The following is a 15,133-nucleotide window of genomic DNA, read 5'->3' as shown; positions in this document are numbered from 1 at the left end:
GGAAATAAGATATACAGTCACTGGGGCATAGAGATCCGTTTTACCCTACTGGAAAGTCAGAGGGGTGATGGGGGAAGATATGGGAGAGAGCCGAGTGGGGTAGGGGATATTCAGTGGGATTGCTGTTTTGGGGTGGTGGCTAGGGAAAAATGGGGAGAAAATTTGTAACTCAAAATCTTGTAGAAATGAATGATGTAAACTAAAAAATTAAAAGAAAATTAAAAAAAACAAGCAACTTTGAAAGACTTAGGTACTCTTATCAACACTATGACTAACTACAATTTGAAAGGACTTGTGAATAAAAAATGATACCTTTTTCTAGTCTAGAAAGAGAGGTAATGAACTTAGAGTTCAAACTGAGGTGATTATTTTTTTTTTAACCATGGTGAAGGCAGGAATTTGTTTTGCTTTGACTATACATGTTTGTAACATGTTTTGCTTGGGGTATGGAGGAGAATAGAAAGTGAGAGAGAGAATGTGGACATTATTTATTTTTATTTTTTGCCTTTTTGAGGGCACTTGGGGTTAAGTGTCTTGCCCAAGGTCACACAGCTAGTTTTTGTAAGTGTCTGAGGCCAGATTTGAACTCAGGTCCTCCTGACTCCAGGGCCGGTGCTCTATTCACTGTGTCACCTAGCTACCCCTGAGAATGTGGACTTTAAAATAAAATACATTTCAAAAAATAACTATATACCCCAACTAACTCAGATATGTGTATGTATATTTGTATATATGTCACATATACATATGTGAAAAAACTAGAATTCAGCCTTGTGAATCCATACAATTTCAAAAGTTAAATTCCCAGTTGACTGCCCTGTAGTCCTCTCCAAAAAACAGTAGAGGAGGAAAAAGAAATCTATTTCTCTAACAGTATCCCTAGTAATGACTATATTCAAGAGCAAATAACTGGGGAAAAAAATAACATTTCTGTCAATTAGGTGAGTTGACAAACAAATTCTGGTATATAAGTGTAAAGGAGTATTATTATGTTGTATGAAATGAATTTGAAAATTCAAAGAAGTGTGGGAAGACATATGAATTGATACTGAATTAAAAAAAAAACCCAAAAGGCTTCTCTCACCCCCAACAAATCAATGTATGTAGTGACTATTGTGGACAGACATTTGGATATAATAAGGGCTTTATTTAGAATATGATTTTTGAGCTCACTAAGTATGTTTTTATCTAGTATTTTATTTTTTTTCACCAGTTACATGTAAAAACAATTTTAACATTTGTTTTTAGAACTTTGAGTTCCAAATTCTCTTTCTTCCCTCTCCATCCCCCCTCACTGAGAAGGCCAACAATTTGATAAAGATTATACATGTGTGGTGATGTAGAACATTTCTATAGTAGTCATGTTGTGAAATAAAACATAGACAAAAACTCCTCAACAATAATAAAGAAAGTAAAAAAATGTGTGCTTCAATCTATATTCAGACACGATCAGTTTTTTTTTTCGGGGGATGGATAGCATTTTTCATCATAAATGCTTCAAAGTTGTCTTGGGTCATTGTATCATAGAGAATAGTTAAGTCATTCACAGCGGGTCACCTTACTTTATTGCTTTTACTTTGTACACAGTACATTTCACTTTACATTAGTTTATGAAAGTCAAGGTTTTTCTGAGAGCATCCTACTTTTCATTTCTTGTAGGACAATAGGATTCCATCATAATCACATACCACAATTTGTTCAGCTATTCCCCAATTGATGGGCGTCCCTTCAATTTACAATCCTTTGCCACCAGAAAAGAGTTATTATAAATATTTTTATACATATAGATCCTTTTCCTTTTTTTCCATATTTTTTGTGATACAGACCTGCTAGTGTTATTGATAGGTTAAAGGGTGTGCATGGTTTTATATAGCCCTTTGGGCATAGTTCCAAATTACTGTAAAGAATGGTTGAATCACTTCACAACTCCACCACCAGTGAATTAATGTCTTATTTTTCCCACATCCCCTCTACCATTTGTCATTTTCCTTTTCTGTTAGTCAGTCCTAAGAAGTATGAGGTAGTACCTCAGAATTGTTTAATCTGCATTTGGCCAATGAGTAGTGAGTTAGAGAATTTTTTCATATGGCTATAGATAGCTTTGATTATGTCATCTAAAAACTGTTCATATCTTTTGATCATTTATCAGTTGGGAAATGGCTCATATTTTTATACATTTGACTCAGTTTTTTGTATGTTTGAGAATTTAGACCTTTATCAGAGAAATTTTGCTTCAAAATTTCTTTTCACAGTTTCTATTGCCAACTGTATTTCCCATTATCCTGTTTTCCCCATTTATTCTCTCTCTCCTTTCACCCTATTCATCCTCGAAAGTGTTTTGCTTCTGATTACCTCCTCCTCCAATCTGCCTTCCTTTCTTTCACCTCCCCTACCCCCACTTTCTCTTATCTCCTCCCCCTCTTATTTTCCTGTAGGGTAAGATAGATTTTCTAGATAGAGGCATTGCTTTCAACACATTTCTTTTTGCTTCAAGTCCAGTGCCTTGTCCTATACATTTATCTATCCACTCTGGAGTCTCTGCTCTCAGAGTTGGGGGTGGAGTGAAATAAAACAAGCACACACCTACAATTCAATAAGGCATTGCTTCTTAAAACTTCCTAGTTAGAGTTGTCTCTGGAAGTGATGGCTTTCTCCCAACTACAAGTCAATTAGAGATTGAATGATCACTTTTCTAGAATGTTGTAGAGGGAATTCTTGTTCAGGTATAGGTTGAAATAGATGGCCACTGAGATCCCTTCTAACTTGGGGTCTCAGTAAGCAGTGTGTTGGAGCTGCCAACATATACACATGTGTATGTGAGGTATTCTTCAATCAAAGAAATGTGAATCTCAAAGATACTATGATTTGTCATATGTTGAAATTGCTTTTGCTCAGTCTGATATGCAATTTGCCTGTTGCTCTGTTTCAGTTCTTCCCCATCAGGAGTATTCCTCGAGAAGGACTATGAGATTTATCGTGATTACAATGCAGAAGGCCAGCTTCTTCATTACAGGTAGTGAATATTTTCTTCTATATTTTTGGTAACTGTCCTTTACTAAGAAAGAAAGAGGAGTTCTTTATGATGTATTTTGAGATGCAGTGGGGGATCAGGGTGGGGTGGGGTAAAGGAATGGAGAGTGGAGATTCCTGGGGGTAGACCCCCAAAACATCCTACATGAACAAAGTTGTCCATTTTTCACCAAGTGACTGCTTGACTCATTAAGGGATTTCTTCTTGAAGATGTCTGTCTTTGTGTAAGCAAACTGCTTATTAGCATCTTTTGTTTTTATCAAGCTGTCTGAGATTTAGCCTAGATCCCTATTAATCTTATAGTTACACCAGTTTTTTCCCTTTTTTTATCTAATATGTTATCTCATATATAACCAACCACATCCTATTGATTTTTCTTTGTTCCATGTTTTTTGTATGATCACTTTTTAACTTCAGATGAGTCTTTTGGTTGTGTCTTATTCTTATCTCTACCTTCTATCTAATCTCTCCCTTTGCACTGGTAATCTTCCCAGCCTTCTCCCTATAGTTCTTAGTAACTTAGCCCCACATCTCATAGAAAGGATAGAATTTTCTTCCTCCTTTTAGTCATACATACATACATGTATCCATACATACACTATACACACACTCCAGGTTGGGAGGCACGGTGATGATACTACAGCAGACCTGTACAACCTGTGGGTTGCGCCCTCTACATTTTTTTCTGGAGGACCAAAATCCTTTGGGTGTGCCTGCAGGAGGTAAGTGGCCCACAGACCACAGGTTGTACAGGCCCATACTACAGAAAATTGTTTATGGTAAGCATTGACCCTTATGTGCTAAATTAGCTATGTACCAGGGCCTCAGAGCTAGTATTCTTTTCTTGATTTTGTTGTTCAGTCATTTCATTTATGTCCAACTCTGTGACCCTATTTGGGGTTTTCTTGGCAGAGATACTAAAGTGTTTTGCCATTTTCTGCTCCACCTCATTTTAAAAATAAGGAAACTGAAGCAAACAGGGTTAAGTGACTTGCCCAGTGTCACACAGCTAGTAAGTGTGTCTGAGGCCACATTTGAACCCAGGAAAGTGAGTCTTCTTGACTCTAAGGCTGACAATATCCACTTTGCACTCTAACTGCCCTCTTTTCTTATTATTATATGCTCACGAAAAATGATCCTCAATCAGGCAACTATAATTTCTGTGAATGAGGAGGTAGAATCTCTCTGTTACTTAAATATTGGCAATTGGACATGCATCTCATGTTATTGTCAAGGATTTCTTTGAAGTAACCTTATGTCCTAGGGCATAGTGACTAGAGCTCCCATCCTAGAGTCAGGAAGACCTGAGTTCAAATCTGTCCTCAGATACTTGCTAACTATGTGAGCCTGGGCAGATAGGTCACTTAGCCTTTATCTGCTTTCAGGTTCCTCACTGTAAAAGGAAGATAATAATAGCCCCTACTTCCCAGGGTCATTGTGAGGATCAAATGAGATAATAATTTTCAAATTCTTAGCACAACACCTGACACATAGTAGATACTATGTAATTGTTATCTATTTTTACTTATTACTATTATTATAACTATTCCTTAATCCTTAGGTATTATTTTGTCTCCCCCCCCCTTTTTTTTTGGAGGCAGGAACATAGGGCAGTTGGGGTTAATGACTTGCCCAAGGTTACATGGCTAGTTTTTGTGTTAAGTGTCTAAGGCTGGATTTGAACTCAGGTCCTCCTGACTCCAGGGCCAGTGCTCTATTCACTGTGTCATGTAGCCACCTTGCGTCCACCCCTTTCTAATGTACCCAATTTGCAATTGTGTATTTTTGTTAACTGTATATATGTTATATTCCATTTACTAGATTATAAACTCTCATTAGTGCAATGACCTTGTTTTAACTCAGCTTTTAATCTTTCCTAGCACAGAAGGCAATTGAGAATGCTTGCTGAATTGAGTTGAATTCTTTTAACCTACCACTTTCCCCACATTAAATATTTTGCTTGGCATACTCTATCGTTTTTCTTTGATTCCTGCTCCTAAATGTTTCTCTGGCATTACTATTGTCTGTAAGGTACTCCTTGTTGCTCTCTCCAGATATCTCTTCTTTATCTCCTTTATTTTCTTCTTTATCTTTAACCTCTGACTTTTTCTACATATTCACATATCCTTTGGTTATCCCATCCTACATTGTGGTCTTCTTGGTTTTCCTTTTACTTCTTTGCAGCTTCTTCCATGACACTTCTGTTCCTTCTTATCTGTAGTCCAGGGATAGCTAAAGAAACTAAAATTCCAGAAAGCTAAATGACACATCCATTACAATAATAATAATAACACACCCTTCTTCCCAACCTAAAACAGAATTGCTTCCTAATTAGTATAATTGGAAATTTTTCTTCTCATCTCTCATAGTTTACTGTCTACCCACCTGATCAACAACACTTTGTAGCTGCAATAACTCTTTCTACTCTTCCTCTGAGGCAAAGGTGCCAGAGGTGATGGGCTTGTTTGTTGTCTGATATACTTTCTTGTTTGTATAACAATGTATACAGAACCATCATTATGCTGTCCCAAAATGAGGACAGTAGTAATCCTTAAGCTTCTCCCTTGTCTAGACATTAGTATTTTCCAGTGTGGTAGCAACCCATTGTCTCAGGAAAAGTAATTTATTTTCTACACCCTCCTTTCTTAGCATCTGTCTTGTTTTTCAACTGTAGGGTTATCCTACTATTTCCTTCTCAAATTATTTCTTTTCCTGGGGCATCATCCCTAGATCTCTCAGAATGTCAATTCCCTCCAGAAATTAATTTTGTTTACTATAATGGAGTACTAGTCTCGCTAATGTTCATCTTCAGTTTATTGATTCCAAGACTGTCAAATCAAAAAGGTATCTCAGAGGTAATCTCATCTAACATGTATCTGAATAGGAATCACTTCTCCAGGATTCATCACTGATGAGTCACTGTTGAGCCTCCACTTCCTATGATGAAGACATCACTCCTGCTGATTGCTGTCACCTCTCCACGGTAGGACAGCTCTAATTCTTGGGAAGTTTTGGGTTTTTTTTTAAGTTGAAATCTGCATCTCTGCAACTTCCACCCATTATTCCCAACTTTTCACTCCTGGACCAAGAAAAGCCAGGGTAAACACTCTTCTACTTAATAGTTCTTTATTTAAACATCAGTCACATCCCCCAGAGCCTTTTCTTTTTCAGGCTAAAAAGATCCAGTTCTTTTTGTCCATCTTGATATTGCATAACCTCAAGTCCTCTTACTATCTTGGTTCCTCTTGATATGTAGCAGTCTGTCAGTGTTCTTTCTAAAGTGTGGTGAAGCATACTGTAGACTATACCATTGACTCAATGGATGCTTGTCTGTGTCTGTAACATGGTCTTGCTTGTGCTATGAATAAATTAGGATAACAAAAGATTAAATGATGCATATATTCATAATAATAGCTCATATCTAAATAATATTTTTCTCATAGCAAATCTTTAATGTGTATTGTATAGGTACTATTGTATAGGTTGTATAGATATTGTTATCCCCATTTTACAGAGGAGGAAACTGAGGCTCAAAGAAGTATAGTGATTTATCCAAGGGTCACATAACTAAGTGTCTGAGGGGGGAATCAAACTCAGGTCTTTTGGCTCTAAGATCACTATCCTTTTTATGTTTTGTGGGCTCAGGTTGGCATTTTTCAGAACCAGAGATAGACACATGCACATCAACACTGCTCTATGTCTGTGGCTATGATGAGGCAGTCTTATTCTCTCCCATCCTGTGCTCATCTAGTTGGTTTTTTAACCTGAAGGCAATACATTGTTTTTATGACTGATCAATTTCCTCTTGTTGGCTTTTGCCCATTCTTTCAGTCCCTTAAGAGAACTTACATTAGAAAATGGATTCGTTGAGGTAAAGAGACTCCCATAAACACACATTTAGTAAGTATTAGAGCTTGGATGCAAAACCCAAATCTGGCTCTTTCTACCACACTACTTATAAGCCATCTCTGCCTTCATATAAGTTATTGATTAAAGTGATGAACAGGACAGAACTAGAGACAGCTTTTTTACTTTTTTTTTTTTTTTTTTACTTTTTGGAGGGGTATTTGAATTCAGGTCCTCATGACTCCAAGGCTGGTGCTCTATTCACAGCGCCACCTAGCTGCCCCTGAGACAGTTTTTAATATATGTGCTACTAAAATATTTCTTCTCACAGATGGAAAATCATCTCATCTAACTTATACTGGAACAGTAATCCCACTTAAAACAACCTTAAAAAAATTGTTATACAGGCTCTGCTTAAAATCGTACCGAGGCAGCTATATTGCCAGTGTAATGCCCATAGCAGCAGCTATGAATATGCAGACATATTTCCAGGGTTGAATTGCAAAATATAAATAACTCTCTTCGTTAAAGTTGAAAGCAAGATATTTATTCAGATATTATTCAGATACCAGAAAGCCAATTCCACCATGGTAACAGAGAAGTTTGTACACATCAGCAATCCAGGGAGTGCCAACATCCCCAAGCCTTCCCTCTGTTATGCCTCCCCACAAACAAGCTCCCCTATGCAAAATTCCTCCCTACATCCCTCATGCTAGCCGCTTTGCCTCAGCTTTGCCTCACTCTCTCTTCCTCCTCCACCTGTTGGGCAAGCTCCTTCCACCATGGACTGGCTCCATGTGACTCAAATTGTGGTCTGGGCCAAAGCCCAAAACAGGTCACATGGGCCTATTAAGGGTCAGAGAAGATCTTCAAATTCCCTTAACATTACAACTTCCCATTTCACTTTTAGATAGCTCTAATTCTTGGTAAGTTCCTTCTCAGAAGGACAAAATCTGTCTCCTTGCTGTTTCCATTCATATAACATTATTTAATCATACAAATTTTCAGTTCACTAAAACTTCCAGATCTTTTTTCACATGAACCATTTTGTATTCATGTTTTACCTCTTCTATACATGTGCAGTTGACTTTTTTTTAATATAAATGAAATATTTTCTGTTTTTCACTTTTGCATGTCATTTTAGTAGGTCTAATCCATTGTTCTAATCCAGTGGCAGACTAAAATTCCCTTGGATTTGTTCTGTGAAGTTTGGATTCAGACAAAAGGCCACACTTAAGGACCTAGAGGGCCACATGTGGCCTTGAGATCACAGATTCCCCACTCCTTTTCTCGTCTGTCAACTCCTTTTTAAGTTCTAGTTATGTTAATTACTGCATTAACTTTTCTTCCCAATTTTGTCTCTATGCAAATTTGATAAGCATGTCCTTGGTGCCTTTATCCAGGTCATTGCTGCTACTATAGATCTCAAGACTCTCCTTGAATACCTCCAAGGGATGAGACAGCCCATTCAGATAAGAGTTGAGTAATTTTGTCTACTATATTCACTTCATACCATCTTCTACATACCATAAGCCATGCTTTCATTGTTCATTTTTTTTACTCCCAACATAGTGGAAAAAATGTAATCTTTAAGATTTCATCCAAAGACAATTTGTTGTCTTTTTCTAGATCTGTTTAGACAAGTTTTATGGAAAGGAGCTTAGCTCTATTTTCTTTACCACTTGACCATCTTGGTTCCCCTGGAAGTTGTTTTTAAAATGAACATTTCATAAATTAAAACAGCTGAGAAAAAAACATGGTTTTTGGACATTGGAATAAAGAACATTCCACAAGTCTTTAGCTTTGCTGAGGCACTATAGGATGGACTGCTTTATATTGTTTCTAATACCACAATGGAAAACAACCCTTCATAGGGTGTCCCAGACCTGGAACAGTGACTTTATTAAGAGTTGACTCCTCAGAGTTATCTGTTTCTCATGAATGAGCTTCTTAAATATTAACATTTACCTTTTTCTGATCAGATAAGGGAAAATGAAACAGGAGAAACTGAGCTTTCTGCTCTTGCCTATTATGTTGACTCTCTACTGGCACATCTCTCTATTAACAACAGCAACAACAACAACAAATGTGTAAATCAACATGAGCAAGCCTTTCCTGGCTGAAGCCAGAGGACCTCTGGCTAATCTCTTTCCTCCCCTGTCCTGGATAATCTTGACCCATCTTGTCAGTATTGAAGATAAATAAGGCTTGTTTGTCTCCGAATCACAGACTTTTGAAATAAAAGGGACAGTTGTGTCTACTGTTACAGAATAAAAGGATAAAGCCTGCAAAGGAAGGAAAGCTACATGAGTGTACAGTCTGTACCAGAACAGAAAGAAATGGCATTAGGAAGAGTTTTGAGAACTATAGCAGAAGCAATGAGATTTAGCAGAGAAGTGGGAACAGAGGAATCAGAGGAGGAAGTGATGGGAAAGCTGCAACAGGGTAGAATAACAACAGGTAATGGGATTTTATATTGGAGAGAGCTATAGAATGGTAGAATGCTCTGGTCCGTTGTGGAATGGCTAAAGTAGGCCCTTCACCATTGGGAAATGTCTCCCTGTAGATGATGGTGGTAGTGCTGGTGGTAATGATAATGATATAGGTTGCATTTGTATAGTGCTTACTCTGTGCCAAGTACTTAATTAATATTATCTGATCCTCACAACAACCCTGAGAGGTAGGTGCTGTTATTATCCTCATTTTACAGATGAATAATTAGAAGCAAACAGGCTAAATGACTTGCTCAAGTTCATGCAACTAATAAGTATGTCTGAGGTTGGATTTGAACTCAGGTCTTCATTGCTTCCAGGTCTAGTGCTTTATCCACAGTGCCACCTGACTGCCTCAAAGAAACAGCTAAACTCCCACCCATGACTGGTTATCTTCAAGGAATCCTAAAGTTGTTTCCTTTGATAGTGATCATAACAGGTGATAACATCATAGATTTAGAGGGAAAGAATGTCAAAAGTCTAACCCCATTTTACAAATTTTACAAATGAGGAAACTGAGGCCCAGAAAGGTGAAGCAACTTGCCCAGGATCTAGTGTGTGAGATGAGCTTTGAATCTAGGTTTCCCTGACTCCAGCTTCAGTCCTTTAATCACTACAGTATACTGCCTTTAAAATTATGGAGAATATTTTTCAGACTTTTCCTGAATTACAAACGCATGACTTAGAAAGATCTTCTCATGAGTGGCTAGTAGCTTAGAAATGACTGATGGTTCCCTATCTCAGCTGCTTCAGACAACAGCCTCCCAGTTTTGTGTTGATGCTGTCTAGTATAGAGAGCTGTATCTGACCAGTATTTTTTCTGCCAAAATGTTTATATACAAACCCTACTTTCTACTTTTCTTTCACAGCTTGATTAACTCTGCATTAGAAATTTCTTTATTACTTGTTGACATATACATCTTTAAAATTTTCCCCTGTGCTCTCTGACCTTTTCTTTGTACTATTTGTGTGCCAAATAAAGACCCCAGTTACAAATTATACAGTGGAAGTGATGCATGTGTCTTTTCCTTAATATAGGTATCATTTAAAATGAGTCATACCTGAGAAAAAAACAAAACTATCTTCCTGAAAAGTTCTTGAAAATACCCAGATAGTTTGTATCTGGTATTGTAGTGAGCAATATCAATCCCAGAGAAATGATTATGAAATACTTCTTCCTCTCAATAACAATTTAGGTGAGTGGTGGTGGTATAGATAAGAAATGTGGCATATGAAGTCAGATGTGAAGTCAGATGATTATGATATGAATTTTAAAAGTAAAATCATTTAGGGACAGTTAAAAAAGTAATTATACAAATGAGGGGCAAGAGGAGGAATTGATACAAAGGAATTAGATGAGGGAGAAGGGCTGGTAGTTCTGTTAACCTACTTTCATTGGGAATGCATTTAAGAGGGAATAATACATATATATTTAGAAGAATATAAAAGTCTTCTAAATTCAGAAGAAATAAAACTCTGTAGAGGTATAAGAAGAGGGGAGAGGACAAGAGAGGGATCTTTAGAGGGGATAATGAGGGAATAGGTAAAAGGGGATATCGAAGGGTGTTTCAATTTATGGGAATGGGAGGATAGGAGAGGGATCCTTGGAGGGCGGTAGGCATGTCATAGCATGGCAAGGTAGTGGGTAGAAATAAGGTAAAGGAAGCAGAAAGAATAGGGAAAAAGAGATATGCACAACCATAAAAACAAAGATCAGGAGTAGAATATGTTTAGGAAAGTATATGTTTATATATGTATGCATATGTGTATTTATACATACACATACACACACACGCACAAACATATAACTGTAGAGAAACATCTAAACTTTATTGTAGCCTTCTGGGGGGAGGAAAAAAACAATGTAAAAAAAAGCACAGCAGAGAACAAAAGAAAACTCACAAGGAAGCAAAGAAAAGAAAGACAATTCTCAATACGATATGAGTTATTTATCATATAGGCTTTCTTACAATGAAAATTTATTGAACATATTTTGAATCCTCTCTTATGTTCTGTTAATGCACATGATGTGATTTTTTCCCTTTCTTTGTATCTAAGTTCCAGTATTTAAGTTCATGCTATGTTGTAGTTTCTTTTCTCTATTCTGTATTTGTATTTTTGAATCTAAAATAGAAGAAAAAAATCATATATACATTTTGATTTTATCTTGGTACATTGTAAGATGTTGTTCTACACTTAGGGTCTGCCATTCTGTTTTCTAGTTTTCCTGGCAGTTTTTGTTGAATAGTAAGTTCTTGTCCGAGAAGCTGGGGTTTGGGGGTTTATCAAACAGTAGATTACTATCACTTACTACCTGAGTCTTATGTTCCTTATCTATTCCATAGATCTACTACTCTTTTTCTTAGCCAGTACCAGATAGTTTTGATGATTACTCCTTTATAATATTGTTTGAGATCTGGTATAGCTAGCACCTTCTATCACATTTGTTTTTATTAATTTTCTTGGTATTCTTGACCTTTTTTCCTTTTAACTGAATTTTGTTGTCATTTTTTCTAATTTTATCAGATAATTTTTTGGTAGTTTGTCACAGCACTGAATAAGTAAATTAATTTGAGTAGAATTGTCATCTTTATACTATCTCAGCCTATCCATGAGCAATTTATATTTTTTTTTCAGTTCTTTAGACCTGACTTAATTTGTGTGAAAAGTAATTATGTTCACTTACAGTTCCTGGATTTGTCTTGATGTAGGTAGACATCCAATATATTATATTGTCTATAGTCATTTTAAATGTAATTTTCTTTCTATCTCTTGCTGCTGAGATTTGTTGGTAATAAATAGAAATCTTGATCATTTGTGTGGGTTTGTTTTATACCCTAATTTTGCTAAAGTTGTTAGTTATTTCAACTAGTTTTAGTTAATGTTCTCAGATTCTCTAGCTATGCCATCATATCATCTGCAAAGAGTGACAATTTTGTTTCCTTACTGCCTATTCTGATTCCTTCTATTTCATTTTCTTCTCTTATTGCTATAGCTACCATTTCTATTACACTATTGAGTAATAGTGGTGATAATGGGCATCCTTGCTTCATTCCTGATCTTATTGAGAAGTTTTTTGTCTTATCCCCATTACAGATAATGCTTGCTGATAGATTTAAATAGATACTACTTATCATTTTAAGGAAAGCTCCATTTAGTCTTGGGCTCTCTAGTGTTTTTAATAGGGATAGGTGTTGTATTTTGTCAAAAGCCTTTTTTTCTTTTTTTTAATAGTATTTTTCCAATTATATGTAAAGACAATTTTTAGCATTCATTTTTATAAGATTTTTAGTTCTACATTTTTCTCCCCTCCCCTTTTCTCTTCCCAAAAGGGTAAACAATTATATATGTGCAATCATATAAAATGTTTCCATATTAGTCACAGTTGTGAAAGAAGAAACAGACCAAAAGGAAAAACCTATGAAAAAATAAAGTGAAAATAGTATGCTTTTATCTATATTAAGAGTCCATCAATTCTTTCTCAGGATGTATATAACATTTTCTGTCCTTTGCAGTTGTCTTAGATCATTGTATTTCTGAGAAGAGCTAAGTCATTCATAGTTGATCTTCACATGATATTGTTATTATTATGTGCTGTATTTTCCTGGTTTTGCTCATTTCACTTTTCATCAGTTCATAGAAATCTTTCCAAGTTTTAAAAGTTTTTTCTTAATTTTCTAATAAAATCATTATTTCCTTAGGTTTTGTTATTGATATCATCAGTTATGCTGATAGATTTCCTAAACTTGAACTAGACTTGTATTTCTGGTTTAAATCCCACCTGGTCACAGTGTGTGATCCTGGTGATATATTACTGTAGTCTCATTGCTGGTATTTTGTTTAAAATTTTTTTGTATCAGTATTCATTAGGGAAATTGGACTATAGTTTAATTTCTCTGTTTTGGCTCTTTCAGATTTAGGTATCAATACCATATTTTTGTCATGAACAGAATTTGTTAGGACTCCACCTTTTTCCTGAATAGTGTATGTATTTTTGGAATTAAATATTCTTTAAACGTGTAGTAGAATTCAGTTGTGTAAAAATGTGCATACCTTTTGACCCAGCAATACAACTTCTAGGACTGTATCCCAGGGAGACCATAAAAGCAGGAAAAGGACCTACATGTACAAAAATATTTATAGCAGCTCTTTTTGTGGTGGCCAAGAACTGGAAATCAAGGGGATGTCCATCAATTGGGGAATGGCTGAGCAAGTTGTGGTATATTAATGTAATGGAATATTATTCTGCTATAAGAAATTAATAGGCAGACGTCAGAGCAACCTGGAAAGACTTATATGAACTGGTGCTGACTGAGGGGAGCAGAGTCAGGAGAACATTGTACACAGTAACAGCCACAGTGTATGAGGACTGATTTTGATATACTTAGCCTTTCTCAGCAATGCAAGGACCTAAAACAATTCTAAAAGACACACAATGGAAAATGCCATTCACATCCAGAAAAAGAACTCTGGAGTCAGAATGCAGAACAAAGTAGACTGTTTTCTGTTTTGTTTTGTTTTTTTCTTTCTCATGGTTTTTCTGATTCAGATATAATTTGCAACATGACTAACATAAAAATGTGTTTAATAGGAATGTATGTGAAAACCCATATCAGATTGCAAGCTGTTTTGGGGAGGGAGAGAAAATTTACAATTTATGGAAGTAAACTAAAGAAAACTAAAAAGAAATCATGATTTTTTAAAATAAAGAATTCACTTGTGAATCTATCTGGCCCTGAGGATTTTTTCTTAGGGAGTTCATTGATGGCTTGTTCAGTTTCTTTTTCTAAGACAGGGTTGTTTAAGTATTCTATTTCCTCCTTTGTTTATCCAAGCAATTTATACTTTTCTGAATATTCATCTGTTTCACTTAGATTGTTGGATTTATTGCCATACAACTGGGCAAAATAGCTCCTAATTACTGCTTTAATTTCCTCTTCATTGGTAGTAAATTTGTTCCTTTCATTTTTGATACTGCCAATTTGGTTTTCTTTTTTTTTTAATGAAAGTAACCAATAGTTTATTAGTTTTTGTTTTTTCATAAAACCAGCTCTTAGTTTTGTTTCTTAGTTCAGTAATTTTCTTACTTTAAGTTTTATTGATCTCTTTGATTTTTAGGATTTCCAATTTGGTGTTTAATTGGAGATGCTTAATTTGTTCTTTTTCTAGTTTGTTTTTTTAGTTATTGTAATAGTAATTGAATTTAAAGCTCCCCCTGTATTAGCTTGGTTTTTGGTTTGATTGTGTTAAAACCCAGAGCTTGTGAATCCCACTTGTGGGATGGTCTTGTTGACATGAAAAGAGAGGTCTGAACTGGGAGGAGCTGGTGACATAAATTTAGAGAGACACAAGAAAAGAGAGAGTCAGAAGAACTTTTTGGAAGCAGCACCTTGGAGGCGGAGAGAGACTGAGAGGATTGCCGAGGGCCACTTTGAATTGCCCAGGACTTTTGAGAGCTGCCACCCAGAGCTGCCAAGGACTGAGGAAACATGGCTCTTATGCTGGTACTTTGTCTGTTTTGATGTTGTTTTGCCAGATTTGTCCACTGCTGAAAGACAGTCCTGTTATTGCAGAGGTCTTAGAACCTTGCTGTTGGTTCAGAGCTACTGAGACTGTTCTGCAGACAGAGAGTGAATTCTGTCTACTGGTGAAGGACAGTCCTGTTGTTTCAGAGGTCTTGGAACCTTGCTGTTGGTTCAGAGCTCCTGAGACTGTTCTGCAGACAGAGTGAATTCTGTCTACTGGTGAAGGACAGTCCTGTTGTT

General features: G+C 36.2%; 1 protein-coding gene across 4 annotated transcripts in view; it reads left to right on the top strand.

Annotated features, from left to right (window-relative positions):
• The window catches only part of ARHGAP39 (Rho GTPase activating protein 39), a 418,348-nt gene that overhangs the window by 274,507 nt on the left and 128,708 nt on the right, over nucleotides 1-15,133 (top strand). For all 4 annotated transcript variants that reach the window (XM_069100947.1, XM_069100944.1, XM_069100945.1 and 1 more), the window contains exon 4: nucleotides 2,930-3,013. In XM_069100947.1, the coding sequence (XP_068957048.1) occupies nucleotides 2,930-3,013 (84 nt within the window). The remainder of the gene's footprint in view (nucleotides 1-2,929; nucleotides 3,014-15,133) is intronic.

This window comes from Petaurus breviceps, unplaced genomic scaffold (assembly GCF_028583685.1).
Source record: "Petaurus breviceps papuanus isolate PSGF00001 unplaced genomic scaffold, PetGlider_PUasm1.0 441, whole genome shotgun sequence".
Taxonomy (NCBI): Eukaryota; Metazoa; Chordata; class Mammalia; order Diprotodontia; family Petauridae; genus Petaurus; species Petaurus breviceps.
Note: the sequence above shows the minus strand (reverse complement) of the source record. Positions and strands in the feature narration are given on the sequence as shown.